At 48.7% G+C, this 27268-nt stretch overlaps 2 protein-coding genes across 3 annotated transcripts in view; both read right to left on the reverse strand.

Annotated features, from left to right (window-relative positions):
- The window catches only part of MIS18BP1 (MIS18 binding protein 1), a 641434-nt gene that overhangs the window by 346333 nt on the left and 267833 nt on the right, over nt 1–27268 (reverse strand). The window lies entirely within an intron of this gene.
- Nucleotides 23051–27268, reverse strand: part of MDGA2 (MAM domain containing glycosylphosphatidylinositol anchor 2) — a 402177-nt gene continuing 397959 nt past the window's right edge. For both annotated transcript variants that reach the window (XM_077925178.1, XM_028717480.2), the window contains exon 17: nt 23051–25451. In XM_077925178.1, coding sequence (XP_077781304.1) covers nt 25363–25451 — 89 coding nt within the window. In that variant the 3' untranslated portion in view covers nt 23051–25362. The remainder of the gene's footprint in view (nt 25452–27268) is intronic.

Genomic DNA, 27268 nt, shown 5'->3' on the forward strand with positions numbered 1-27268 from the left:
CTCCTTCAGGTATACTGGGCCTTTGAGGCCGTTTAGGGCTTTCACGGTCAGCCCCAACACTTTGAATTGTGCTCAGAAATGTACTGGGAGCCAGTGTAGGTCTTTCAAGACTGGTGTTATATGGTCTTGGCAGCCGCTCCCAGTCACCAGTCTAGCTGCCGCATTCTGGATTAGTTGTAGTTTCCGGGTCACCTTCAAAGGTAGCCCCACGGAGAGTGTGTTGCAGTAGTCCAAGAGGGAGATAATCAGAGCATGCACCACTCTGGCAAGACAGTCCATGGGCAGGAAGGGTCTCATCCTGCATACCAGATGGAGCTGGTAGACAGCTGCCCTGGACACAGAATTGACCTGCGCCTCCATGGACAGCTCGAGTCCAAAATGACTCCCAGGCTGCGCACCTGGTTCTTTAGGGGCACAGTTACCCCATTCAGGACTAAGGAGTCTTCCACATCCACCCACCCTCTGTCCCCCAAGAACAGTACTTCTGTCTTGTCAGGATTCAACCTCAATTTGAGTTTCCCATAAGCAGCTGTTTGGCCGCTGAGAACACGATGCTGGACTAGCTGCTGCCCTGGGAACTCACCTTCGCTGCCTTTCATTGGAAATTCCCATTGACCCATGTCCCTGGTCTCTGGCTTCCCACATGGGAAGCCACAATCCGGTTATCATTTTGGATGCCTTTGGGAGACAAGCAAGCAGGATTTGAGCACAGCAGCCTTGTCCACACCTGCAGTTCCCCGCAAGTGGTATTCAGAAGCATTTCTGCCTCTGACTGTGAAACCATCATAGCTAGTAGCCTTTGATGGCTTTCTCCTCCATGAAATTGCCCAGTCCTCTTTGAAAGCCATCTAGGTTGGCTCACCGTTGCTTGGCACAGGTGCAGCTTTCCAGCTGAGTCCACCTTCTCCTCCATAGTCGTTCCTCTTCTTCAACCACAACAGATCTGTCCTGCTGCTGCATCCAGAGACTCTAAGGTAAAGGTAAAGGGACTCCTGACCATTAGGTCCAGTTGTGGCCGACTCGGGTTGTGGCGCTCATCTCGCTTTACTGGCCGAGGGAGCCGGCGTACAGCTTCCAGGTCATGTGGCCAGCATGACTAACCCGCTTCTGGCGAACCAGAGCAGCACACGGAAACGCCGCTTACCTTCCCGCTGGGGTGGTACCTATTTATCTACTTGCACTTTGATGTGCTTTCAAACTGTTAGGTTGGCAGGAGCAGGGATCGAGCAACGGGAGCTCACCCCGTCATGGGGATTTGAACCACCGACCTTCTGATCAGCAAGTCCTAGGCTCTGTGGTTTAACCCACAGCGCCATCCATGTCCCAGCGACTCTAGAACTCCTTTAATTCCTGGGGACCATTCGCCTTGCCCGTCAGAAACGCCACACCTGATTTCGGCGTATCTCGGCTTTGTATCACTCAATACAAAGCATTTGGCGGAGACATAAATACTATTATCATTCTCATTGCAGTAACTGACACCCACTGGCTCCCAAAGTGAAGGCTTAGATGGACAAAGGAGGCCAGGCTGCCCCCTGCCCCCCCTGCCGGACGACAGCTAAGGAGCAATTATTACTTTGGAAAGGTCAGGCTGCCTGCTGTGCAACTTTGCTGCCAATAAAGCTCAGCCTCCAGCTATTTCTTGCCTCCATTGATCCACTCGGCTATTGTAAATCCAATCTGGTTTATGATTTATTACAGGATGAAATCTATGTATTATTTCCCCCCTCCGTAATAGGATCTGATGATTTCTGGCTTAGCGAGAAGGAAAGTCAATAGTACAAATCTACCCGGTCCAGTACTCAGCGACCACCTTGGGAGACCGGGCTTATCATACCAGAGAAGGCTGCCTTTCTGGCAAAGTCCCTCTCTCAACAGAAAGCCCTGGAGCTCTGGGTGGGGAAAGGGGGAACCGTGAGTGGAGGGCACGGTCCTCAGGGCCGTCTTTACCTGGGGGTCCAAGGGGCGCAGGGCACCCGGGCACCAAATTCTGTGGGGTGCCCAGCACCCACCACTGAAGCCGCCTAAGCTCTCAACTATCTATCTACCTGTTATGAAATAATAAATAATTCTGATCAAGCTAGAAAAACAAAATACATAAATACCTAGGTATTACTGAAATGTCTTACTTTCGGGGAAACAGGGTAATAAACACATTTCCCATGTAATTTTGCCTAGGGTCAGTTTTTGAAAAGCAATTTGCCCCAACAAAACGCAATTTTGAATGCAGTTTTCATTCTTAGGTCCTAGTTGTTGTTGTTGTTTAGTCGTTTAGTCGTGTCCGACTCTTCGTGACCCCATGGACCAGAGCACGCCAGGCACCTCTGTCCTCCACTACCTCCCGCAGTTTGGTCAAACTCATGCTGGTAACCTCGAAAACACTGTCCAACCATCTTGTCCTCTGTCGCCCCCTTCTCCTTGTGCCCTCCATCTTTCCCAGCATCAGTGTCTTCTCCAGGGAGTCTTCTCTTCTCATGAGGTGGCCAAAGTACTGGAGCCTCAGCTTCACGATCTGTCCTTCCAGTGAGCACTCAGGGCTCATTTCCTTCAGAATGGATGTGTTTGATCTTCTTGCAGTCCATGGGACTCTCCAGAGTCTTCTCCAGCACCATAACTCAAAAGCATCAATTCTTCGGCGATCAGCCTTCTTTATGGTCCATAGGTCCTAGTAGATATATTTTTGTACACTGCAGTGCAAAGTTCAGAGAAGCACTGGTGGAGGAAGGGGGTGCGGGGGTGCAGCTCGCCCTGAGTGCCATCCTGGCACCCCCCCCCCACGCTCGCCGCATCTCCAGACACTCGCTGCGCAGGCAGCTAGTGGCACCTCACCCTGACACTCACCACGTGGGTGGCGGGAGGCTAGTGGCGCCCCCCCCCATGCTTGCTGCACAAGTAGCAGGAGACTGGTGGCGCCCTCCCCTGACGCTCGCTGTGCAGGCGATGGGAGGCTAGCGGTGCCCACTGATGCTCACCATGTGGGTGGCGGGTGACTAGCCCCATCCCCGTGCCACTCCAGGAGCCGAAGCCGATAGCTCCGCCTCTTCAGAGAAGGAAGGTTTTCAAAGGACGGCTGTGTTTCAGTTCACATAGTGCTTGCTGCCACTGCTGATGCTGCATTGATTTCCCACCTTCTTCTCCAAGCTGTTCAAGGGGGGGGGGCAACATGGCCCTTGCCCTCCTCATTTCATCCCCACAACAACCCTGTGAGGTAGCTTAGGCTGAGAGGCAGGGACTAGCCCCCCCAAGGTCACCCTATGGGCTCCATGTCCGAGTGGGGATTTGAGCCCTTGCCTCCCAAGTCCTGGTCCAACACTCTAACCACCAGGCCATGCTGCCAATTGGTTAAAGGTAAAGGGACCCCTGACCATTAGGTCCAGTCGCGGACAACTCTGGGGTTGCGGCGCTCATCTCGCTTTACTGGCCGAGGGAGCCGGCGTACAGCTTCCGGGTCATGTGGCCAGCAGGACTAAGCCGATTCTGGCGAACCAGAGCTGTGCACGGAAACGCCATTTACCTTCCTGCTGGAGAGGCACCTATTTATCTACTTGCACTTCATGCTTTCGAACTGCTAGGTTGGCAGGAGCAGGGACCGAGCAACGGGAGCTCACCCCGTCACGGGGATTCGAACCGCCGACTTTCTGATTGGCAAGCCCTAGGCTCTGTGGTTTAACCCACAGCACCACCCGCGTCCCTCGCAAATTGGGTAGGTCCACATTTAAATGCGAAGCGAATCATTTTTCTTCCCCATTGCCTGCTTGATGTGGTTCTCACAAGAGTTCCCTGTTCCCCCTTGCTCTGCTTTAACTCCCCCCCCCCCCGAACTCTTGAAAATCCAGGAGAAACCTTTTGCAACGCAGGTCTGATCCCTCCTGGAGCCTTGGCTGACTTGGCGATGGGCTGTTTTCTCTTCCCTCGGCAGGAGCCAAACTCCTCCTGCTTCGCTGAATGCATCATTGCCGTGAATTCGCTTTTTTCAAATAGTGGGGTATTTCTCGCTGTTGAAACATCTAGTAGCAAGGCATAAAAGAACTGACAAGTGCTTTGGAACAAAATGCAGGCAGCCGAAGAATGAGAAATGGCTCTCTGTTCCACACACAACCTGCCCCCTCTTTTCCTCCCATTCAGCTCCCTCCAATCGTGCCACTTCCATTGCGAACTATTATTCCTTGCTATGCAAAGCAATAGAAAGAGACTAATGGATTCCTTGAGGGAAAATGTGCATGTAAGGTCAGCTTTCCCGCTTCTTGAAAATATATATATATATATATATATTGGAGGGGGTGAGAAAAAAGCAAGTAATTACCCCTGCTTTTATTTAAGATTGCCTTGGCTAAATATATCATATTTTTGCAGCGTGAAAGACTACCTATTTGAGCGCCTACCTAATGACTCGCCATTAGCATTTGCTTAAAATAGAGTCATTGGTTCGCCAGGCAACCAATACTTTGCAGGAAGAAGAAAGCAGGCTCTCGCCTTGATCTGGGGATCTCTGTTTGGGTCTGGGGCTTATGGCAGAAGAAGAAGAAGAGTTTGGATTTGATATCCCGCCTTTCACTCCCCTTCAGGAGTCTCAAAGCGGCTAACATTCTCCTTTCCCTTCCTCCCCCACAACAAACACTCTGTGAGGTGAGTGGGGCTGAGAGACTTCAGAGAAGTGTGACTGGCCCAAGGTCACCCAGCAGCTGCATGTGGAGGAGCAGAGACACGAACCCGGTTCACCAGATTACGAGTCCACCGCTCCTAACCACTACACCACACTGGCTCTCACACTGGCCGGACACAGTGCGATGCTTGCAGTAATCTTGCGTGTGTTGCAGAGGAGGGCCACCAAGGTCTGGAGGAACGGTTGAAGGATCTGGGTATGTGTAGCCTGAAAAAGAGGAGACTGAGAGAAGGTATGTTGGCCAACTTCCAATACCTGAGGGGCTGTTTACAGGTAGGTAGCTGTGTTGGTCTGCCGTAGCACCTTGGAGACCAACTAAGTTGGTCCTTGGTGTGAGCTTTCATGTGCATGCACACTTCTTCAGAAGAGCTGTCTCATGGAAGATGGAGCAAGCGTGTTTTCTGTTGGACATTGGAATGGTCTTCATCAGAAGATGGAGGACTTTCCTTCCTTGGAGGCTTAAGCAGAGGCTGGATGGCCATCTGTCAGGGATTCTTTAACACAGACATTTCTGGTCCATCACAATCTACTGGTCAACGTTGTCAAAAGCAGCCTTAATATCTAGGAAGGCCACATAGAGACGTTCTTTGTGGAGCTGCATGTACTTAGCGGCTAAATGGGATAACACCATGCAATTGCGTAAAGTGGATTTCCCTGGCCTAAACCCTGCCTGCTCTGGACCTATGATGTTATTTTCATCAAGCCAAGTACAGTGGTACCTCAGGTTACATACGCTTCAGGTTACACACTCCGCTAACCCAGAAATAGTGCTTCAGGTTAAGAACTTGATTCAGGATGAGAATAGAAATTGTGCTCCGGCGGCGCTGCGGCAGCAGGAGGCCCCATTAGCTAAAGTGGTGCTTCAGGATAAGAACAGTTTCAGGTTAAGAATGGACCTCCGGAACGAATTAAGTACTTAACCCAAGGTTCCACTGTAGTTAGTTTATTTGACAGATGTTTAGCGTACAATTTCCCGATGTTTGACAATTGGCCGATAGTTGGACTGCAGCTTTTTATCACCCTCACACATATGGTTCTCAATTGTAAACTATATGCTGATCTCTGTCAGCAATTTCTAGATCAACTCTGCATCCCCAAATGGAAACCAGAGTCGGAAGTCATACATTTTCTATTACTGGGGAATGATCAGGAGCCCACCATGTTAGTGGCTAAATATCTCTATTTGGTTTTTTGTCGTCGAAATACACTGTAGACGTCTGATCTTCCTAGAGACCAAGAGATGTGACGATAGACTGTTCTGCCTCCTTTCTTTTAACAAATGTTTTGTGCCACTGGGGAAGTGGTAATTCTGTATTGATTTGTTTTGGATGTTTGTATGTGATGCCAATAAAAGGTTTGATGGTGATGATCTACTGGTCAATCGCGATGCGCGTCTCTGCTTGATCCTGGTCGATCGTGCGATCTCAACAACTTTGGCTCTCCCAAAAAGCTCAACAACTTTGGTCGATCCAATGGATAGATCACTGTCAGTTGTTTTGTTTTTTTTATATTGGGAGTAGATAGCAATCTCTTGGGAGAAGAAGAGAAGAGAAGAGTTTGGATTTGATATCACTTTTTGATTTTATATCCTGCTTTATCACTACCCAAAGGAGTCTCAAAGCGGCTAACATTCCCCTTTCCCTTCCTTCCGCACAACAAACACTCTGTGAGGTGAGTGGGGCCGAGAGACTTCAGAGAAGTGTGACTGGCCCAAGGTCAGTCAGCAGCTGCAGGTGGAGGAGCGGAGACGCGAACCCGGTTCACCAGATTACGAGTCTATCACTCTTAACCACTACACCACACATGCCTGCTTTAACAGAAAGCCCTGGCCCTCTGGATGGAAAAAGGACACTCCTGCCATGGGGGAACCATAAGTGGAGGACATTGTCCTCATGGCTGAAATGTGGAGAGCGACAACTAAAGTGGCACATTGCTTTGCAAAGGGATCAATACATCCTGCTGTTTCCCCTGCTTGCGGTTTTCCCAGAGGCATCTGGTTGGCCACTGTGAGAACAGGATCCTGGACTAGATGGGACTTTGGCCTGATCCAGCCAGCTTGCCTTAGGTTCTTCAAGGTCCCACCCAGCAGCCTTTCCCAGCAGGTGGCAAGGAGACCTCACAAGCCATTTAACGAAGATGACTCTATTTCATCGGCAGCCACGATGCATGGGACAGAGATCCTCCTCGCCTCCAACGGTTAGGCGAGCAGCGACGGGCTGCAGCCCTAATTTAATAAATAGCGTTTAATTAGATATATCAAATTAGTGCCACGCAAATATTTGCAGAGCTTCTGTTTGTGCTGGCGCTAATTAATGAAACGTCGGGGCCCGTTCAGGCTCTCTCCCGTTCTTTTTTCTCTTTTCCACGGGTTTTCTTCTGCCACGTCTTTTGTGCCAAAGGAAACTGGAGGAATTAATTACCCTTCCAGTATTGTGTGTGGTGAGGATTTTTTTAAAAAAGGGAAAAAAGGGGGAGGAGGGGATCTGATCTTGGACGTTTGGTTAATAGCTTTTCTTTTCCTGCTGAATATGTATTATTGATGTGCATCAAGGAACAGCGCGGAAGACAAAAGGAGCTGGCCCTCAGCCTGGCGACTCTGGAAGCAGCCAGGGCCACGTAACTGATTATCTCTTTCATTTGCAACAGTTTTATATGCTAATTCGGAGGGCCGAGCATGCAGATACGAGAACATCAAAATTCCTGGCACACGTGGAAAAACGGAAGCTGGCCGGGCGGCCCCCTCCCCTCCCCGAATTGGCTTTTTGTTTGTTTTGTTTCAATATGTTAGAAGGCAGGAGAAATAATTCCACTCATTTGTCTTCCCTGGCACGGTGCAAAGGGCGCTCTCAATGGGCAGTTTGACATCCAGGGCATTCCCTCGATTCCTGGACTTCAAAGCTCTTGTTATTCGGTGCCAGGCGAGCCAATATTCTGTCCCCACAGAAGCAGGTATTCTGCAACCAGAATTAAGCAAATCAGGGCATTTGGGAAGATCCTCTCTTTTCGCTATGAGAAGGGTGGCCATATTTGGAGCAATAATAATAATAATAATAATAATAATAATTTATACCCCGCCCTCCCCGGCCAGAGCCGGGCTCAGGGCAGTAAAATTACAATGAAAACATAATAGAAAAAAACCAATTTAAAATACAGATTAAAATGCAATTTAAAATGCAGCCTCATTTTAAAAGTAGCCGATAAATCAAAACCGTAAGGGGAGGGAAACATAAGGGTCAGACCGAGTCCAAACCAAAGGCCAGGCGGAACAGCTCTGTCTTGCAGGCCCTGCGGAAAGATGTCAAGGGCCCTGGTCTGTTGGGACAGAGCGTTCCACCAAGTCGGGGCCAGTACTGAAAAAGCCCTGGCCCTAGTTGAAACCAGTCTAACCACCTTGTGACTTGGGACCTCCAAAATGTTGTCATTTGTGGACCTTAAGGTCCTCCACGGGGCAGACCAGGACAGGCGGTCCCGTAGGTACGTGGGTCCTAGACCGCATTGCGTCTGGTTCTGGTCGCCTGGCCTCAAAAAGGATATTGTTGAGTTGGAAAAGGTTCAGAAAAGGGCTGCCAAAATGATCGAGGAAATGGAGCAACTGCCCTATGGGGAATGGTTGCAGCCTTTGGGGCTTTTTAAATTTAGAGCAAAGGCAAGTGAGAGGCGGGAGGATAGACATTTATAAAACCATCCCAAAAGACCAGAGGCATTTTTGCTAGGTCTAATGGGAAGAGAGATTAAAATAAAAGATCAAAATTTGTTTATAATAGTAGTAATAGTAATAATAATAATAATAATAATAATAATAATAATAATAATAATAATTTATTATTTATACCCCGCCCATCTGGCTGAGTTTCCCCAGCCACTCCGGGCGGCTCCCAATCAAGTGTTAAAAACAGTACAGCATTAAATATTAAAAACTTCCCTGAACAGGGCTGCCTTCAGATGTCTTCTGAATGTCAGGTAGTTGTTTATCTCTTTGACATCTGATGGGAGGGCGTTCCACAGGGCGGGCACCACTACTGAAAAGGCCCTCTGTCTGGTTCCCTGTAGCCTCGCTTCTCACACTGAGGGAACCGCCAGAAGGCCCTCAGTGCTGGATCTCAGTGTCCAGGGCGGATGACGGGGGTGGAGACGCTCCTTCAGATATACTGGGCTGAGGCCATTTAGGGCTTTCAAGGTCAGCACCAACACTTTGAATTGTGCTCGGAAACGTACTGGGAGCCAATGTAGGTCTTTCAAGACCGGTGTTATGTGGTCCTGGCGGCCGCTCCCAGTCACCAGTCTAGCTGCCGCATTCTGGATTAGTTTCACTTTCTGGGTCACCTTCAAAGGTAGCCCCACGTAGAGCGCGTTGCAGTAGTCCAAGCGGGAGATAACCAGAGCATGCACCACTCTGGCAAGACAGTCCGCAGGCAGGTAGGGTCTCAGCCTGCGTACCAGGTGGAGCTGGTAGACATCTGCCCTGGACACAGAGGTTTATGTATCTCACAGCTGCCACGAGAACTCTATTGGCCCAAAGATGGAAGACACAAGATTTACCAACCATCCAGGAGGGGCAGGTGAAGATGAAAGATTTAACGGAATTAGCCAAATTGACAGGGAGAATTCGGGACCAAGAGGACCAGAGATACAATAACAACTGGAGTAAATTCGTTGAATATTTAAAGGAGAACTATAAAAGTTTAAAGACACTAGCAGGACTGGAAGAATACCTTCAATGTAAATTAGTAGAGTTATGATAAGAATATACGCAATACGTATGTGATGTATATACCAGCAGCTGGGAGGGAGGGAAGTCAAGACTCGGCAGAGGGTTTATATTGTGATAATAAGGATTGTTGGAAAGGGGATCATATGAAGAAAACAATAAAAATTTATTTGGGGGGAAAAGAAGAGAGAAATCGGAAAGAGGAAAGCTTTTCTCCCTCTCCCGTAACACCAGAAACCGCAGACATCCACGTAAGTTAAATGTTGGAAGGTTCAGGGCAGATAAAAGGAAGGACTTGTTCACACCGCATATAGTTGAACTGTGGATTAGGCAAATTCGTGGAGGAAGAGAAGGCTAGGAACAGCTCCTTGCCAGAATGGCTATGCTCTGCCATCATAACCGGAAGCATTGTTGTCTTGGAAGATGTTTAGTGGGGCCAATTCTGGGGTGATGTCTAATACTTGCTTAGTTATTTTACATATTTCTTGCGTGGCTGTTTTCCAGAATAGTTGGATTTTGGGGCGCTCCCACCACATGTGGAGGTATGTGCCTGTGGAGGTGCACCCCTCCAGCATTTTGGTGAGGTTCCTGGGCGTATTAGCGCTAGTTTTCTTGGTGTTAGGTACCACCTGTAGGTGAGTTTCAGAGTGAGTTCTTTTCTTTTCGTTGATATGGATTTAAAGGGGGGGGTTTAGACCACATTCTGGTCCATTGAGTGGGGTTACTTTCAGCAGCCAGAAACACCATAACCAGACACTGGAGAGACCTGTCAGGAGTAAGCATGGACCAATGGTACCAAATAGTATGGGAAACAGCCCAACTAGAAAAATTAACCAATAAACTGAAACTGACACGGGGACAAACAGAAGAAGACGCCTTCGCCCCGGTATGGCTCCCCTTTATCACATACACAGCCCAGCAAGACAATGACAATAATCCACCAACAGCATACAAATCAATATGGCTAACCTGATCCAAAACACCCACCCACCCCACTCACACACGAAAACAAAGATCACCACAGCCAACCACAAACAAACAACCACACCCTAGGCCAACCCCAACCTCTCTCACCACCAAAGGAGCACAAGTGAACAGCACAAGCAACGCTGACACCAAACCCTACATACATTAAGCATAATAGAAACATCGCCACCCGACCCCACCCCCACCCATCTTCCCTCCCTCCACCCCTTCCTCTTCTTTTATTTTTCTCCCCCTGTCTCAACAAATGAAACGTATTTGTAAAAATATTACATGGAAAAAAAATGAGAGACATTACACTTACTTCTGTAAAACAAGAAAATCTTTAATAAAAAATAAAAAATAAAATAACCGGAAGCAGCAATGCTTCTGAATACCACTTTTTGGGAAATGCAGGAGGTGAGAGAGAGGTCTTGGGTTCGAATCCTGATTGCGGGCTTCCTCCAGGTATCTGGCTGGACACTGTTTGAACAGGAAGTTGGACTAGGCTGACTGATCTAGTAGACTCTCCTTATGTTCTGTCCCAAATCTAGTAACCCAGAAGAAATTGCCATAGCAACAGGCAAAATTTTCCTTAGAGAAGACGTTGACAATAGGGAAGAATTAATTGAAGCCGCTTAATGAATAGAAACATTAAATGCTAATGAATCAGAGATGTCCCACTAAACCCTCTTATGAATTAGTCTGAAAGCCAAAAAGCAGCACTCCAGTTGAGTGAAATCAAGGGCGAAAGAATAAGCATTTTCGCACTCACTGTCCTTGCAATGGATTAAAAAGCAAACAAATCTGGAATTTCTGAAGAACTCCAGAAGCTGTACAGCTGGAGAAACAGATTGGAAGCCCCTGGACTCTGAAATGCCTCCAAACAAACCACAGAGTTGGGTCGTGGGAGATGAGGAACGAGGAACGGACAAACAGCATTGGTAGCAGCAGGAGAAGAGTTTTAGAAACCAGGAGGTTTTGGGGTTTTTAGAGAGAGAGAAAAATCATTTGCAGCTCACTTAAAATGCCTGTGGTAATGTAGAGAACTGAACGGAAGACTGGGAAAATCAGGCTGGAGGGAAATGAATAAACAGAGTTCTCCATTCCTTCCTCTTGGACTTCCAAGTAGAAATTGGTAGGATTGTGATGCAAGCAGGGAAATAAATGAAGGTAAATCATGCAGCGAACCAGATTGGCGAGGAGTCAAAAAACAGCAACAAGGCGTACGGTTTCGCACAACCTTTGGAGCTCGTGCAAGATCTGGTGGCAGCTTTGAGTCTTGTGGGTTGATAGGAAAGTTGCAAGAGCTCCGTGCAACCTGGGCTCTCCTCCCGTCTGGAAGGGATGGTCTTCAGGGAGCACATGATGAACTCTTCATCATCCGCAGGAAACCAGGATTGCCGTGGAAGCAAGTCAGAGGCTGGAATCAATACTTGGCATTATTTTAATTAACAACTGGAGGGCACTTGATCCTGTCTCCAGTCAATTAAAAAGACATTATGTAGTGATGAAGTGGGAGGTAATGATATCCGCGGTTCGTTCCCACCTATTTGCCTTGAATGAAACGGGGCTTTAAAGAAAGGTGGAAGCAGCGGGGGCCAGATCATTTCCGCCCTCCTAGACACTCGCGAGTCCCCAAGGCTGCCATTCGGGTGGGGGTGTCAGAAGGAGTGTTATGTACTGAGTTGAATAGGATCCAGAATGCAGCAGTCTGATTGGTCCTAGAACAATAGGATCCAGAATGCAGCAGTCTGATTGGTCCTAGAACAATAGGATCCAGAATGCAGCAGTCTGATTGGTCCTAGAGCAATAGGATTCAGAATGCAGCAGTCTGATTGGTCCTAGAACAATAGGGTCCAGAATGCAGCAGTCTGATTGGTCCTAGAACAATAGGATCCAGAATGCAGCAGTCTGATTGGTCCTAGAACAATAGGATCCAGAATGCAGCAGTCTGATTGGTGGTCCTAGAACAATAGGATTCAGAATGCAGCAGTCTGATTGGTCCACAGGAGCCACCCAATCCAGCTCCAGGTGGAAGTGAATCCGCAACCTGATTGGCCTACAGGAGAATCCCGGAATTAGCCAATCACGTGGGGCCCATTGTGTAAATAATGTATATAAAGCAGACATTCTGGGGGAACTTCCATTCCTCCTCACCACTATGAGCTGAATAAAGAGCATGAAATCCACTCTCGACTCCGAGTAGATTTCAAGGAGGCTCCCTGTTCCGAAGGGATCCACTCCAGGGGGCATTAGAGGGAAGGAAGCGGAGCTCAGTGGGTGGACTGAAGCACAGGAGTGAGATCTCCTCTCTTGTCAAAGGCCAGCCATCATGATCCATAAACCATAGGATTTGTATGGCACGTTAGAATGACCCAAGTCGTAATTCTCACAGTGCCCCCGGAAGTTAGGGTGTTGTTTATTGTTTCAACGTTCTTCTGGTTGTTATTTCTTTAAAGATTTCATTGAAGTAGATGAAACAAATCAATACAATGAAAATAAAAGGAGTGCAAAGAAGCAACACAGTATATCGGGAAGGGAATATTAGGTTGGTAAACTACTTAAGTGGGTGTGGGGGGCTGTTGGGTGAAGAGGTGGTACCTCTGGTGGGGGACATATTGCACTCCTTCTGGGGCAGTTTGCCCACCTGCACTCAGCTCCCACCTGCAGCTCCTGGATGCTGTCAGCATCGTGGGAAATGGCTTCATCTGGCCAGCTAAACCAGGTGAGCGTAGCTGATAGGTCTAAAAGACTCGGTGAGTGATGGATTTCCCCTGCATGCAAAGACAGGCTCCAGTGGATTGAGTGGACGAGACCAAGAGTGGGTCCGACGGTCCAGAAGGTGGTTTCTGCGCATGATGTAGAGGAAAGTAAGCGGCAGGTGGGGCTCCTCCACCTGGGAAGGTAGCCTACCTAGAAGGAAAACTCTGGTCCTAAACCTCCGCTGCCTTTCGGGACATCTTTGGGAGAAGAAAAGGGTAAGGGGTGAACCCCAGTGGTATAGCCAGGGGGCGGTGGAAGGAGCAGATTGCCCTGGGCGGCACTGGGTCTGCAGGGTGCCTGAGCCACCAGGTCCCTCCCAGGCCTCTCCAGCTGGAGGGGAATAATAAAAATAATTTAATAATAAATTATTATTTATAGGTAAAGGTAAAGGGACCCCTGACCATTCGGTCCAGTAGTGGCCGACTCTGGGGTTGCGGCGCTCATCTCGCTTTATTGGCCAAGGGAGCCAGCATACAGCTTCCGGGTCATGTGGCTAGCATGACTAAGCCGCTTCTGGCGAACCAGAGCAGCGCATGGAAATGCCGTTTACCTTCCCGCCAGAGCGGTACCTATTTATCTACTTGCACTTTGATGTGCTTTTGAACTGCTAGGTTGGCAGAAGCTGGGACCGAACAATGGGAGCTCACCCGTCGTGGGGATTCGAACCGCCAACCTTCTGATCAGCAAGTCCTAGGCTCTGTAGTTTAACCCACAGTGCCACCTGCGTCCCTATATTATTATTTATACCCCGTCCATATTGTTGGGTTTCCCCAGCCCCTGGGGGTGGCTCCCAACAGAATATTAAAAACACGATAAACTTCCCTAAGCAGGGCTGCCTTCAGATGTCTTCTAAAAGTCAGATAGAATAATAATAATAATAATAATAATAATAATAATAATAATAATAATAATGTGCTCCACATCACAGCTGACAGGTGCTGCACTGTGAAGTGAATGTTTTGCTGGTTGCCTATTGCCTCTCACTCGCTGGATCATCACCTTGTCATGGTGAGTGGGCTTGCGTGTTCCTATGACCCTTGTGAGCAAAGCCGTCGGGAGTCTCGTACTCCCAGCAGGGTCAACCAAGGTGGTAAGGTCAAAGGGAAGGTAAAAGTAAAGGTACCCCTGCCCGTACGGGCCAGTCTTGCCAGACTCTAGGGTTGTGCGTTCATCTCACTCTATAGGCCGGGAGCCAGCGCTGTCCGCAGACACTTCCTGGGTCACGTGGCCAGCGTGACAAAGCTGCATCTGGCGAGCCAGCGCAGCACACAGAACGCCGTTTACCTTCCCGCTAGAAAGCGGTCCCTATTTATCTACTTGCACCCGGGGGTGCTTTCAAACTTCTAGGTTGGCAGGCCCTGGGACCGAACGATGGGAGCGCACCCCTCCGCAGGGATTCGAACCGCCGACCTTTCGATCGGCAAGTCCTAGGCGCTGAGGTTTTACCCACAGCGCCACCCGCGTCCCAAAGGGAAGGAGCTAGACAAAGAATGATTCAAGAAGTCCTCAATGGCAGAACAGGCGGAAGATGACAAGGGGCATGTTACAATAGCTGTGAAGGTGGATGAAGGCTGCAGCAGATAAGAATCTACTGGTCATCATGATTACTCATGCCATCGGAAAGCCACGTCTGCCCTGCGAGTGGCGGTTAGGCATTGGTATTGTTTTGTAGATGGAAGAGGGGAGGAAGCGCCATCACCTGCCCCACATATTGAAGGGTGGTCCATTAAAGGATTCCGTGGGGCGTGGCCCTGTCTGAAGCCTATGGAGGTGAGGGCCTAAGGCACGCCCCCTATCGATGACCCCTGGGGAGTTCCTAGTTGATGTGCATCAGCAGGACTCCCCCTACTGGTGGTTGACCCTTCCCGGACTTCAAGCGGACAGGCTGAAGTCGGATATAGTTGGTTAGGTCCAATGCCTAAGCCAATACCGCTCATCACCTGTAACCAATAAAGTTGTGGCCATATTTAGCCCATTAATCTTAAATAATTGTGTCATGTGTCTTTATTTCCACTGGGGGGGGCAGGAAGTCGCCACGGCACAGAGCCTTACTGCGAAGACTGTGCGTTGGTCAGCGTGCACTGATCTACACACATAAAACAAATTCACACGCAGGCGTCTTCCAAAAACCCATCCCAAACCCAAATCCCCAAAGTCCCATGGCTATCTGCAAATGGTAATGGGGGCAGGATCATGAAATCTGGAAGTTCCTAGTCATGAATTGGCACATGGGAGGAGGATACAGATTCAGTCGCTCTGACTCAAGGAACGAGGCAGTTGAGCAGCTCGGCCGCTGTATCCATGACTGAGCCGCCCTTTTTAGGATCCACTCTGCTCACGCCGGAAAGGGGGAGGGGCTGGAAAAGGTGCCCTAAACATAGTCTGCCTTGCTTTTCCCCTGACTGGATTACCGCACCCAGTGGGGACACCACCCAGTGGTTGTACCGCCCAGGAACCAATGTCCCCACTGTGGAAGGACGTGTGGATCCAGAATTGGCCTCCTCAGTCACTTACGGACTCACTGTTAAAACCGTGTTTATGGAAGACATTCTTACTTGGCTATAAGGGATCAACAAAGAAGGAGGAGGAGGAGGAGGAGGAGGAGGAGAAGGAGGAGGAGGAGGAGGAGGAGGGGGAGGAGGAGGAGAAGAAGAAGAAGAAGAAGAAGAAGAAGAAGAAGAAGAAGAAGAAGAAGAAGAAGAAGAAGACGACAACTATTGCCTAGAATGCAATTTCTATTTGAGTTTAAATCCCGAGCCTCTGAACAGGTTAATGGTTTCTGAGAGCTGTGTTCCCCCTTGCTGGGCGGGATGCAAATTCAGAAGCAGAGGACTGTCCAGTTGGACCCTCCCTTCACATTGTCCTGAAAGTTCTTGATTGTCTTGTTCGCCTCCTCGTTCCCACTCAAGTGGCCACTCTCTGCTGATGTGAGCCGTGGATTAGCATTCATGCCCAGCGGGGGAAAGAGCATTGCAGCGAAGACCCCCCCCCCCCACAGAGCCCGTAGTGGCACCACTAATGAAAATTAGAGAGGGTTTAAAGGTCATTCCAAACTCATTCAGCCTCTCTTAATGGCTGTCCATAGGATGTGATTACCATTAGTTAACAACAGAGATGATTTATTAGCAGGTTGCAAGAGGATGGTTTTGTAAAGCAGAGAGGACGGGAAAAGGTTCACACTCTTGCGAGAAAGGAAAAACCCCTCAAACCACTTGGGATCACACAATCTCTTGGTCTTGGGAGACCCCAGGGGTCCCCCATGAGGTACTTTCCCTGGTTACAGGGCAGGAAGTTCCTTGAGAAACTCACAATCCTCATTTATTGGGGCAGGAGCGCTGGCATCCTTAGGGTGCCGATTCCTGCACATGTGAGTCACTCTTCTGAAATCCACATCCATACAAGCTAGTTGCCTGTGTCTTGAAACATCTGGTGGGGGCTTGGGGCATCCTTCTGCTCCACTATAAAATTGCTTGACGCATAATTTGGGTCAAAACTTGTGCGGAAAGGTTTTCCTTTCCACACAAATAACATTGCCTGGAGAGAGAGCACGGCGGTGGGCATTAACCCTCTCCCAATATTGCATTCCCGGCCAGCCTGACTCCATCAAGACTGACCCTCACACACTCTGCAGAGCCAGGCAGAGGCCCAGCCCAGGTAGATAATGTGACCCCCCCTCTTTTTTACCCTGGGGATAACTGAAGTCTTATCTTCAAGGTACGTGTGGTTTTAATTTTTGGCAAACAAGCTTTCAAACAAAAACTCGCCAACTTTTAACAGCACTGAAAAACATGGTCCACCATCATGTTTGCGGCGCACTGGCTGCTGGAGCCTTGGTCGCCTCCACCCACCCGACACCTGTTCCGCGCCCCTCTGTGGAGCCAATCACAGGTCCCACTCCGGATGCTGGGGAAGCTTTTCTCTCGCGCTGCCGGCCATGGCTCCAGGAAATCCGCCACCACCCCCACCACTGCCTTTGCGCCTCCGCGTTCGCCCCAGTGCATCCCCTGCGATTGGAGGCCTCGGCCAATTGGCCCATATCCCATATAGAGAACTGAAGGACACTGTTGGCATTTGATGGCATACACAATGTTAGACGATGATACTACAACCAGACTTAACACGGACACTGGCACCAGAGCCTGCAATAAACCCAGATGCCAACTTTGCTGCCACATACACCCGGACAACACCATTACTGGCCCCAACAACATCACACATACCATCTCGGGACTATTTAATTGCTCATCGTCTAACATTGTGTATGCCATCAAATGCCAACAGTGTCCTTCAGTTCTCTATATTGGACAAACAGGCCAAACCTTACGCCAAAGAATAAACGGACATAAATCTGACATCAAGAATCACAAGACAGAGAAACCAGTAGGAGAACACTTCAATCTCCCAGGACATTCTATACAAGATCTCAAAGTAGCTGTTTTACTACAAAGGAATTTCAGAAATAGACTGGAAAGAGAAGCTGCTGAATTGCAACTCATTACCAAACTTAAAACCATGGAGAGACCTGGTCTGAACAAAGACATTGGATTCTTTTCTCATTATACATGACAAAGCCATTTTTCACCTTCTCACCCCTTGCTTTTTCCTGTAATACCTATTGCAGTCGTTAAGAGTCGTCAACAGGCTCATCACAGCTATCTGCCAACCACCGATTCCCACCCCCCTCTGAGTAATACCCCTCCCCACCTTCTCACTATATAGAAGGATCTGGCAACTTCTGTTTCAGTGTATCTGAAGAAGTGTGCATGCACACGAAAGCTCATACCAGGAACTAACTTAGTTGGTCTTCAAGGTGCTACTGGAAGGAATTTTTTTTGTTTTGTACTGTAATGTATTGATTTGTATTGTTTACTTTTTCTCTTTTTTTACTTCTATCTGTAATCTTTAAACTTTTAATAAATATTATTTAAAAACAACAACAACAAAGGGTAGCAGATCACAGTCACAGCCTTGCATGCGGTGGAATCAGCAGCGGAGTAAGGCGGCCGGGCACCTGGGGTTGCGCACGTTCCCTGCGCCCAGGGGTGAGGCCAACCAGGGCAGGACGCTCAGCAGGGCCTCCAAGGAGTCTGCCTGCCTCCTCTCACTCAGCCACCCTACAGCTGAGAGGGAGGTGGCAGGTGGACCATTTGGGAGAGCACGGAGTCTGTGGGCACCCAAGCCACCATGTCACACCCAGGGGAGATGCATGGCTCAGGCGCGCTGCAGGCCCTGCGGTGAGTGCCACCCGGGATTTTGTCACCCCCTCAGTGGTGGCACCCGGGGCGGTCTGCCCCCACCACACTCCCTCCCTCCGCCCCTGGGTGGAATCCCTGTTCGATCCATTATTACGGAGTCCAGGGTCACACGCACAAGAGGGCAACCGAAGCACAAGACTGGCGAGAGCTGGTTGAAGAGGAACTTAACAGCGGGATGTTAAAGAGAAAAACAACTTCAGATAAAGCACAAGGAGGGTTCTGATACGTGCAGTAAAAAATAAGTTGCATTTCAAGGGCTGTGGTTGGATGAGAAGGTGAAACAGCCAAGTTGACATACACTTTCTCTGTGTAGTGTTTTCTAATGGAAGGCTTTCACAGAGAGGGTCGGGGATAAATGAATGAAATAATAATAATAACAACCAGATTCGGCCCCCCCCCCATGCAATAGACCCAAACTGGTCTATAGTAACAATGATTAAGTTAGCGTATTAAAAAATAATACATATAAATCATCCTAACAGATTTCTGGGAAAATAGGTATTTTCCATAATGTTTTGGAGTACATAATGAAAATGTTCAACCTCAAGCTGTCTTTGCCCTGTTGTAGTATCACGAGGACCTGTTTATGGATTATTATTATTATTTGTTTACTTTATTGAATTTAACTATAAAACAAAACAAAACTAATAATAATAGTAATACCATTGTGATTTCTGTTCTAGGCAGCAAAACGTCCTGAGCAAACCATGTGAAAACATGAAATAGACAAGTTTAAAGTATTATTATTATTATTATTATTATTATTATTATTATTATGCAATAAAGGATCAATTCACCTCTTTGCACGTCTAAAGTGTGGCTTCTCTCTGTGGAAAGGAAATCCTGCGCTGACATCATGGAGAAGAGCCAGCTCATGTCCACACACGGGAAAAAGAAAGGGAGTTATTTGGGGGTTAGCGTGAGTCTCATTTCTGCCTGGGGCCATAATGAATAGATGCCTTTCATTCAGCCGGGCGAGAAACGCCTCTCCCTAGTCACCTAATGGATGCCACCAGAGAGAATCTATTTGTGAGGAGTTATTGTGTCCATGAAACAAAAGGGAGCAGCACTGGGCAAGCTTGGCTGCCCTTCAGTAAAGGAGCACAGCATGCAAAGCGGTAAAAGGGATCACAAAAAATAATTAGCCAGGGACCATTGGATTTTTCTTCTCTGGGGAGCCGCGGGCTCCTGTGCCAGCCTCTGGGGTAGATCCACCTGGTGCCCGCAGAGCCAATTTAAGGTGGCTGGGCTAAGTCAGGGCAAGGGTGGATAATCAGCACCCGGTGTAGGGTGCCGGGGGTGGGGCAAACTGCTCAGAGGCACATGCGCCGTACATATGGTTCATGCGCGCCTCTGCAATGTACAGTGCACACGCATGCAACGTACGTAGTACCGCCATGCATGCGCCACTGGACGGTTTGCCAACAGCACTGCTCGAGCATCATACGGATGGCGGCAGGATTCTCTGCTCGCAGCGGCGGCGGTGGCAGGATCCTCCACATGCAGCTGCGGCAGCGCAATGGCGGTGGCTCGTGACGCCGCGTCCGGGGGCAGCAGGGCAAGTCTCCCACGGGGTGCCTTCTTGTCACCCCCTCAGAGATGGCACCCAAGGCAGACCGCCCCCTTGCACCCTTCTATGTGGGGCTACCTTTGAAGGTGACCCGGAAACTACAACTAATCCAGAATGCGGCAGCTAGACTGGGAGCGGCTGCCAAGACCATATAACACCGGTCTTGAAAGACCTGCATTGGCTCCCAGTACGTTTCCCAGCACAATTCAAAGTGTTGGTGCTGACCTTGAAAGCCCTAAACGGCCTCGGCCCAGTATACCTGAAGGAGCGTCTCCACTCCCATTGTTCAACCCACTGAGGTCCAGCTCCGAGGGCCTTCTGTCAGTTCCCTCATTGCAAGAAGCCAAGTTCCAGGGAACCAGGCAGAGGGCCTTCTTGGTAGTGGCACCCGCCCTGTGGAACGCCCTCCCACCAGATGTCAAAGAGAAAAACAACTACCAAACTTTTAGAAGACATCTGAAAGCAGTCCTGTTTAGGGAAGCTTTTAATGTTTAATAGGTTATTGTATTTTAATGTTTTGTTGGAAGCCGCCCAGAGTGGCTGGGGAAACCCAGCCAGATGGGTGGGGTATAAATAAATTATTATTATTATTATTATTATTATTATTATTATTATTATTATTCCTCCGCCACTGAGTCAGTGCTACAGACAGACAGCGATGGTCCTCAGGAAGCCTCGCCCAGAGATAACCGACTTCTGTTCTCTCTCTTACAGTATGAACCTGTATTGCCCAACAGAAACTTTCATCTCACGTTACAAATTAATCCATCAAATGGGGGGTTCTAGGAATCACAAGCCTCCCCCCCCAAGCTCCATCCCACCTAGGAGAAAGGAAAACTCTGATCCTCAACCTTGGCTACCTTGTGGACATGAGTGAGAAAGGCTTCAGGAGTAAACCCCAAGGAACAAGCCATAGCCACCACCTTGCAGGACATCTTCAGGAGAAGAAAAGTCTAAGGAGTAAACCCTACACAAATCCAGAGTGGAGTCCCTAAGACCATTGGATCGTGCCTTGTTTGCCTCCTTCTGGCAACTCCTACAGCCAAGCTGGTGACAAACGTCTTGCTCTGATTTCTTTTGGACCACCTCAGGGAGGCTGAGAGGAGGGTGTTGTCATCTGGGCTGCCCAGGACCTCCAGACACACTGCCCAGGTTTGCACCTCAGGGTGGTCACTACATAGAATTCATGGAATTACAGAGTTGGAAGGGACCCCAAGAGTCATCTAGTCCAACCTCCTGCAATGCAGGAATCTCAACTAAAGCATCCATGACAGATGACCATCCATCTTCCACATAAAGACCTCCAAGGAAGAAGAGGTCACCGTCTCCCAAGGGAGTCCATTCCATTCTCACTGTCTGAAAGTTCTTCCTGATGTTTAGTTAGAATCTCCTTTCTTACAACTTGAAGCCATGGGTTCGAGTTCTACCCTCTGGAGCAGGAGAAAACAAGCTTCCTCCCTCTTCCATGGGACAGCCCTTGAGATATTTGAAGATGGCTCTCATATCTCCTCTCAGTCTCCTCTTTTCCAGGCTAAACATACCCAACTCCCTCAACACCACAGAAGGAGAAGACCAGGGGGAGGAGAGGACTTGGGGGAGGACTAGAATGATCTTATCCAACACTATCCAATCACAGCAATTGGGGCGGAGCTAGACTTTGCCTAATGAGGGATGCAAGATTAGCCTAGAATGCTATGACCTCACTCAGTGCTCTCCAATCACAGCAATTGGGGGCGGAGCTAGACTTTGCCTAATGAGGGATGCAAGATTAGCCTAGAATGCTATGACCTCACTCAACGCTGTCCAATCACAGCAATTGGGGCAGACCTAGACTTTGCCTAATGAGGGATGCAAGATTAGCCTAGAATGCTATGACCTCACTCAACGCTGTCCAATCACAGCAATTGGGGGCGGAGCTAGACTTTGCCTAATGAGGGATGCAAGATTAGCCTAGAATGCTATGACCTCACTCAACGCTCTCCAATCACAGCAATTGGGGCAGAGCTAGACTTTGCCTAATGAGGGATGCAAGATTAGCCTAGAATGCTATGACCTCACTCAACGCTGTCCAATCACAGCAATTGGGGCAGACCTAGACTTTGCCTAATGAGGGATGCAAGATTAGCCTAGAATGCTATGACCTCACTCAACCCTCTCCAATCACAGCAATTGGGGGCGGAGCTAGACTTTGCCTAATGAGGGATGCAAGATTAGCCTAGAATGCTATGACCTCACTCAACGCTGTCCAATCACAGCAATTGGGGCAGACCTAGACTTTGCCTAATGAGGGATGCAAGATTAGCCTAGAATGCTATGACCTCACTCAACGCTGTCCAATCACAGCAATTGGGGGCGGAGCTAGACTTTGCCTAATGAGGGATGCAAGATTAGCCTAGAATGCTATGACCTCACTCAACGCTCTCCAATCACAGCAATTGGGGCAGAGCTAGACTTTGCCTAATGAGGGATGCAAGATTAGCCTAGAATGCTATGACCTCACTCAACACTCTCCAATCACAGCAAATGGGGGCGGAGCTAGACTTTATTTGATGTTCTGATTCAGAAAACGTTTGGTGGAATTGGCTGGCAATTGCTCCGCTTGTGTTTCTTTTGAATCCTGTCCCCATATATCCCATTCAATTCCCATTCTTTTCTTTTTAGTTTGCTGTCTTGGTCTCAGCCTCTCCTCCACCACTTTTGCTTCTAGTTCCTAGGTAAGGTTTAATTACAGCTGAATTTAGTTTCCTGCAACTTACTATCAGTTCTCTTATTAGAACTGTGTTGTGTTGTGTGTGTGCATGTGTGCTGTGAGTACATTGCACGCAGTCCAGCACTTTTTTTATTATATCAGCCAGCCACATCATTATAGTGTTTTTCTGATAATTGTTATAATTCTAGTTGCTAGGCAGCCACCAAGCTAGCAAGACAACATCCTAGTTTTGTGGCACGCAATGTTATTCTCATCATCATCATCACCACCATCATCGTCCAGCCACCCACACTTTGTGTAAAACATTCGCCAGCATTATTATTATTATTATTATTATTATTATTATTATTCCTGAAGCTGGGGACCTCTGGGTGGCTGGAGTGTTCAACAAACATAATCACCACTTACCAATACCTTACCTGGAAATAAGCTTTATTGAACATAGTTGTAAAATTATCTCTTTCAGTTGAATGACTGAATCATCGGCACAAACTTTTTTTTCTACAGATTGTTTTTTAAAATATAAAATCAAGCCTCCTCATTGTTTACCTGTGTCTCTTTGTGCTTTTTTTTTTGAAATATTACTGTTTTCAAATATTGAACTTTTATTTTCTTCCTTTTAATATCCGAATTATTTGCATACACGATTCCCCCCTCCCCCTTCCATCCCCAGGGTTCTGAAAGAATGGAGAATATTCGTAATAATTATAATAACTCTTGCTTAGGCAAAACTCTTTTTCTTTTTAATGAAGTCAAAAGCTGAGATAATTTAAGGAAAAAAGGTCTTCAATTTTTTTCCCCATTACCGACTTGTATAGAAGGGGAAATTTACAGTGTATTGGAAAAATTGGCTGATTATAGGTATGGGATGGAGCCAGGTAACTGGAAATAATTTGTACAGGTTTTATTTTTGTTCTTTTATTATTATTTTTTTGTAAAAGTGATTTGCTGTCGTTGGTTTTTTTTCCTGTATTTTTTTCTTAAAATTTTGCTAAAATAATAAAATAATATTTCACAATTTTGCACAAGAGTCTGATGAAAGGGCAGAGGACTTCTCTTCTCCGTGTTTTTGACATGAAACCAGGTCGGCTGGCCTGCATTTTGCCGCAAAGAGTCTGTTTGCTTCCCCTCGCCCCGCTGACCTCCCCCTGCTTCCTCAGCTCACTAAAAGTAAGGACCAATCTGGTTTTGCGCAGAGGTTGGAGTAAGAAAAACTCCGTGTTTGTGTCTCTGTGTGTGTGTTTGTGTGTGTGTGTGTGAACCACCTTCTTTTACAACTCCTCCAGCCAACCTCACATGGTACTCTCAAAAGCAAAGGCTGCCCCCGTTTCCCCCAGGATCAAACGGGCAGCAATTTCTCACGGGCGCTACGTAGAAAGGCCATGGCTGTCGGGAAGGTCTCTGCCCGCAAGGGGCTTCCAAGTCAATCCATCTCCAGAAGCAGCTCGCTGCTTTTGCTCTTTACCATTCCTCTTCGGCGTTTACGATGGACTTTTTATTGATTGACTTTTTATTTTTTTTTTGCTCTTTAGGGAAAAAAAGAGAAGTGGTTTTTTTTGTTTTTGCAAACGTCCCCCCAACCTGCAAGCTTCTCCCCTCCGTGATTCCGTTTCCCCACCCACCCCACGTTTCGTTTTTCTTCTTCTCAGGCTTGTTATTGTTGAAGGCACTTGGTTTCCATGGCGTTTTAGAAAAAAAGATGGTAGTTTGGTTTCGTCACTTGGTTCAAACGGATGACTCCGGCCGGGCTTGGGAGGGGAGGGGGCAGAGCGAGGAGGAGGAGGAGCAGGAGAAAAGGGGTCTCGGAGGGTGCGAGGGCCTGGGGGCAAGGGAAGATGGCGTCCGGGCATGGCGTCCGAGTGGCCGCAAGCCAACTTTGGACAGACCCGTGTCACCACCGAACGTCCGAACGTTCCCGGAGTTACGTCGATGCATGCAAAGCGAGGAGGCCGCATACCGTGGATCTAGCCTTGCCATGGGGAACTGAAACGAGAATGTCTTCAAGAAGAGCTCGGGTGCCGCTGGGTCCTCCTTCCCGAGGGCAGCGGCGAGGAAAGGGGGCCTGAAAGGGCGGCGTGGGACTCGATGCGGGGGAAAAACCTCGTGTGGAAGGGGGAAGAACAGAAATGCAGGCTCATCTTCTACCCTGTTTCGCAGTGAGGTGTAGGGAGTGGGCTCTCTCCTCCGTTCCCCCTTCTTTCACGCTCTCTCTCTTTCACGAAATCTCTCCGTTGGCAAGTCATTAGGGCCTCCATGGCAACAAGCGAGCTATTCATTTGAAACAAAACAAGCCATGACTTTGTGCTTTGAACAAGGAATTCTATAGCTCTTTGACAGAGTTCTTCCAATGAATGCTGTGTATATGTGTGTATGTGTGTGTGTCTCTCTCTTTCTCTCTCTGGTTTCGTTTGTTCGTCTCTAATTAACCACAAAAAGCACCTGAAGGTCTCTCTCCTTCACTTCCACGTGGAAAACTGTGGCGTCCGCAGCCCCTTTGTCGCTCCATCTCTTTTGTCTTTTATAAACTCCCAAGGCTCCCTTTTTTAATATATATTTATATTTTTTTTAATGTTTGATTCTTCTTCTTCATCGTCTTCTTTTTTATTTTTTAAAAAATCATTTTTGAGTCAGTCAGTGGACGAATCTTTGGTAGTTTTTGTTTCTTTTTTAAAATGTTCTCGTTTCCTCATGCCCACCTCGTCTGCTGTAGCCTCTGCCGGAATAAGGTCACCTCTGATGACTTAAGACAGACATGAGAAGGAAAACGGGGAAAATCCGTATATGTGGCAGAGTCCTGACTGTGCCCGAAGGTATATCTGAAGAGAGAAGGGGAAAGAGAGTTAGCAAACGTTGGAGTTAGGCAGGCCTCTGAGGATTCAGCGGACGGACAGAGTTCTCCCTTTCCTGTTTCCAGTTCGACAGTTTTTTGCCCTCCCAAAAATCTGACCAGATTTCAGATGCATTCCTCCTAGAAAGCACGTTTTCCTATGAAACTGTCCTTCCATCACTGCTAGAAGTATAGTCTTTCAGGGCAGAATTTGCTCAATAAATTCATTATCCTCCTCCCCTTTCAATGGTATGAACTGGAGGTTCAGTTGCTAACAGGGGCTCAGGGCCGACTTACCCATAGGTGCTAGGGGTGCGGGGCACCCAAGCGCTGGACTCTCAGGGACACCAGGCCAAGAGTCCAGGGCCAAGATTTGGAGTCCGGGGATTGAAGAGCCAGGCCAGCCAACAGCCGCTGCCGAGTGGAGCGGAGCCCATCGGAGCGCCGCAGGCGTTTCTGCTGTGGGCGCTGAGGCAGCTGGCCGTCTCTACCAGTGGTGTAGCATGGGTTGTCAGCACCCGGGGCAAGGCAAGTAATTTGCACCCCCTAACCCGTGGATTTGCGCCCCCTAACCTGTGGATTTGCGCCCCCTAACCCTAACTCCCAGATGTTGTGCCCGGTGCGGCCGGCCCCCCCTGCACCCCCCACACTACGCCACTGGTCTCTGCCCTTCTGAGTGCCTGGGATAGGCGGGCGGTAGAGAGGCCCACCCAACGCACACATGCTGCTCACACGAGGTGCGCAGCTTCCCTCCCAAGCCTCTGGGGGGTTGCTCTCCTCTTGCAGCAGCATGGGAGAGAGTTGCGTGACCCCCGAAAAGTTCAACAACTCTGAGCTGCCCCCACAAATTGGGGGTGCTGGGCAGTTTTTTGCGCCCCGGTGCCGCATATGCTAAAGACAGCCCTGAGGGGCTTGGACTACATGACCCTCGCAGTCCCTTCCAACAATTCTATTTTTCCAGTTGTGCATCTTGTTCCATAATGCCATTAACTAGAACTATATTTTTCTCCTCCTTTCTGGCTAGTTCACCCTCATGAGCAACCCACCGCTTCAGTTCAGTGTTGGCCTGAATGCCACGTGGGGTTAATGACAAACAAGCAGCGTCCCCGGCTAAAGGGACAGAGCGGTTAGCCACTTAAATTGCGATTAAGGGGCTGCTTCCCCGTTTGCAAGTCTTCTGTTCCAAAGGAAGCAGTCAGGAGACATTAAGCCTCTTACACATTTCATGCCGTAATACGAGGAGATGCGCATGGGAGAGCAAACCGAAGAAATAGGAGCAATCTGCCGTAGCGTTTTAATGTTCTGATGCTCTGCTGAATTATAGCGCTTTAACCTGCTCAGAGACTTTAGGGTGAAGGGCAGAAACAAACAAACAAACAAACAAACAAACAAACAAACATGGATCTTCTGCAAACTAAGGCGTAACCCATGGGTTGGCAAACTAAGGCCCAGGGGCTGGATCTGGCCCAATTGCCTTCTGGATCCAGCCCACGGACGGTCTGGGAATCGCTGTGTGGATCGGCATAGGGATTCTGTTCGTTCGGGCTGTGCCATTTCTCTCCCTCACATGCATCGCAGTGCTGCCTCCTCCCTCCCTCCTCCTAGCTTCTCCTTGCCCTGCCTAGAGGAGGAAGGGGGCCGGGCTGAGCTGGCTGAGTGCCATTTTGAGCAGCCCCTCTCCAGAGCCAGCCCTTTCGCGCTGCTCATCGTCCCTCTGCCGCCGCCACCGCCAGCCCCTACTGCTTGCAAGGCCCAGGTAAGCAGCCGCCGGGGCTCGTCCGGTGCTGTGGAGAAGGGGGGGGGGAG

Source organism: Podarcis muralis, chromosome 1 (genome assembly GCF_964188315.1).
Source record: "Podarcis muralis chromosome 1, rPodMur119.hap1.1, whole genome shotgun sequence".
Classification (NCBI taxonomy): Eukaryota; Metazoa; Chordata; class Lepidosauria; order Squamata; family Lacertidae; genus Podarcis; species Podarcis muralis.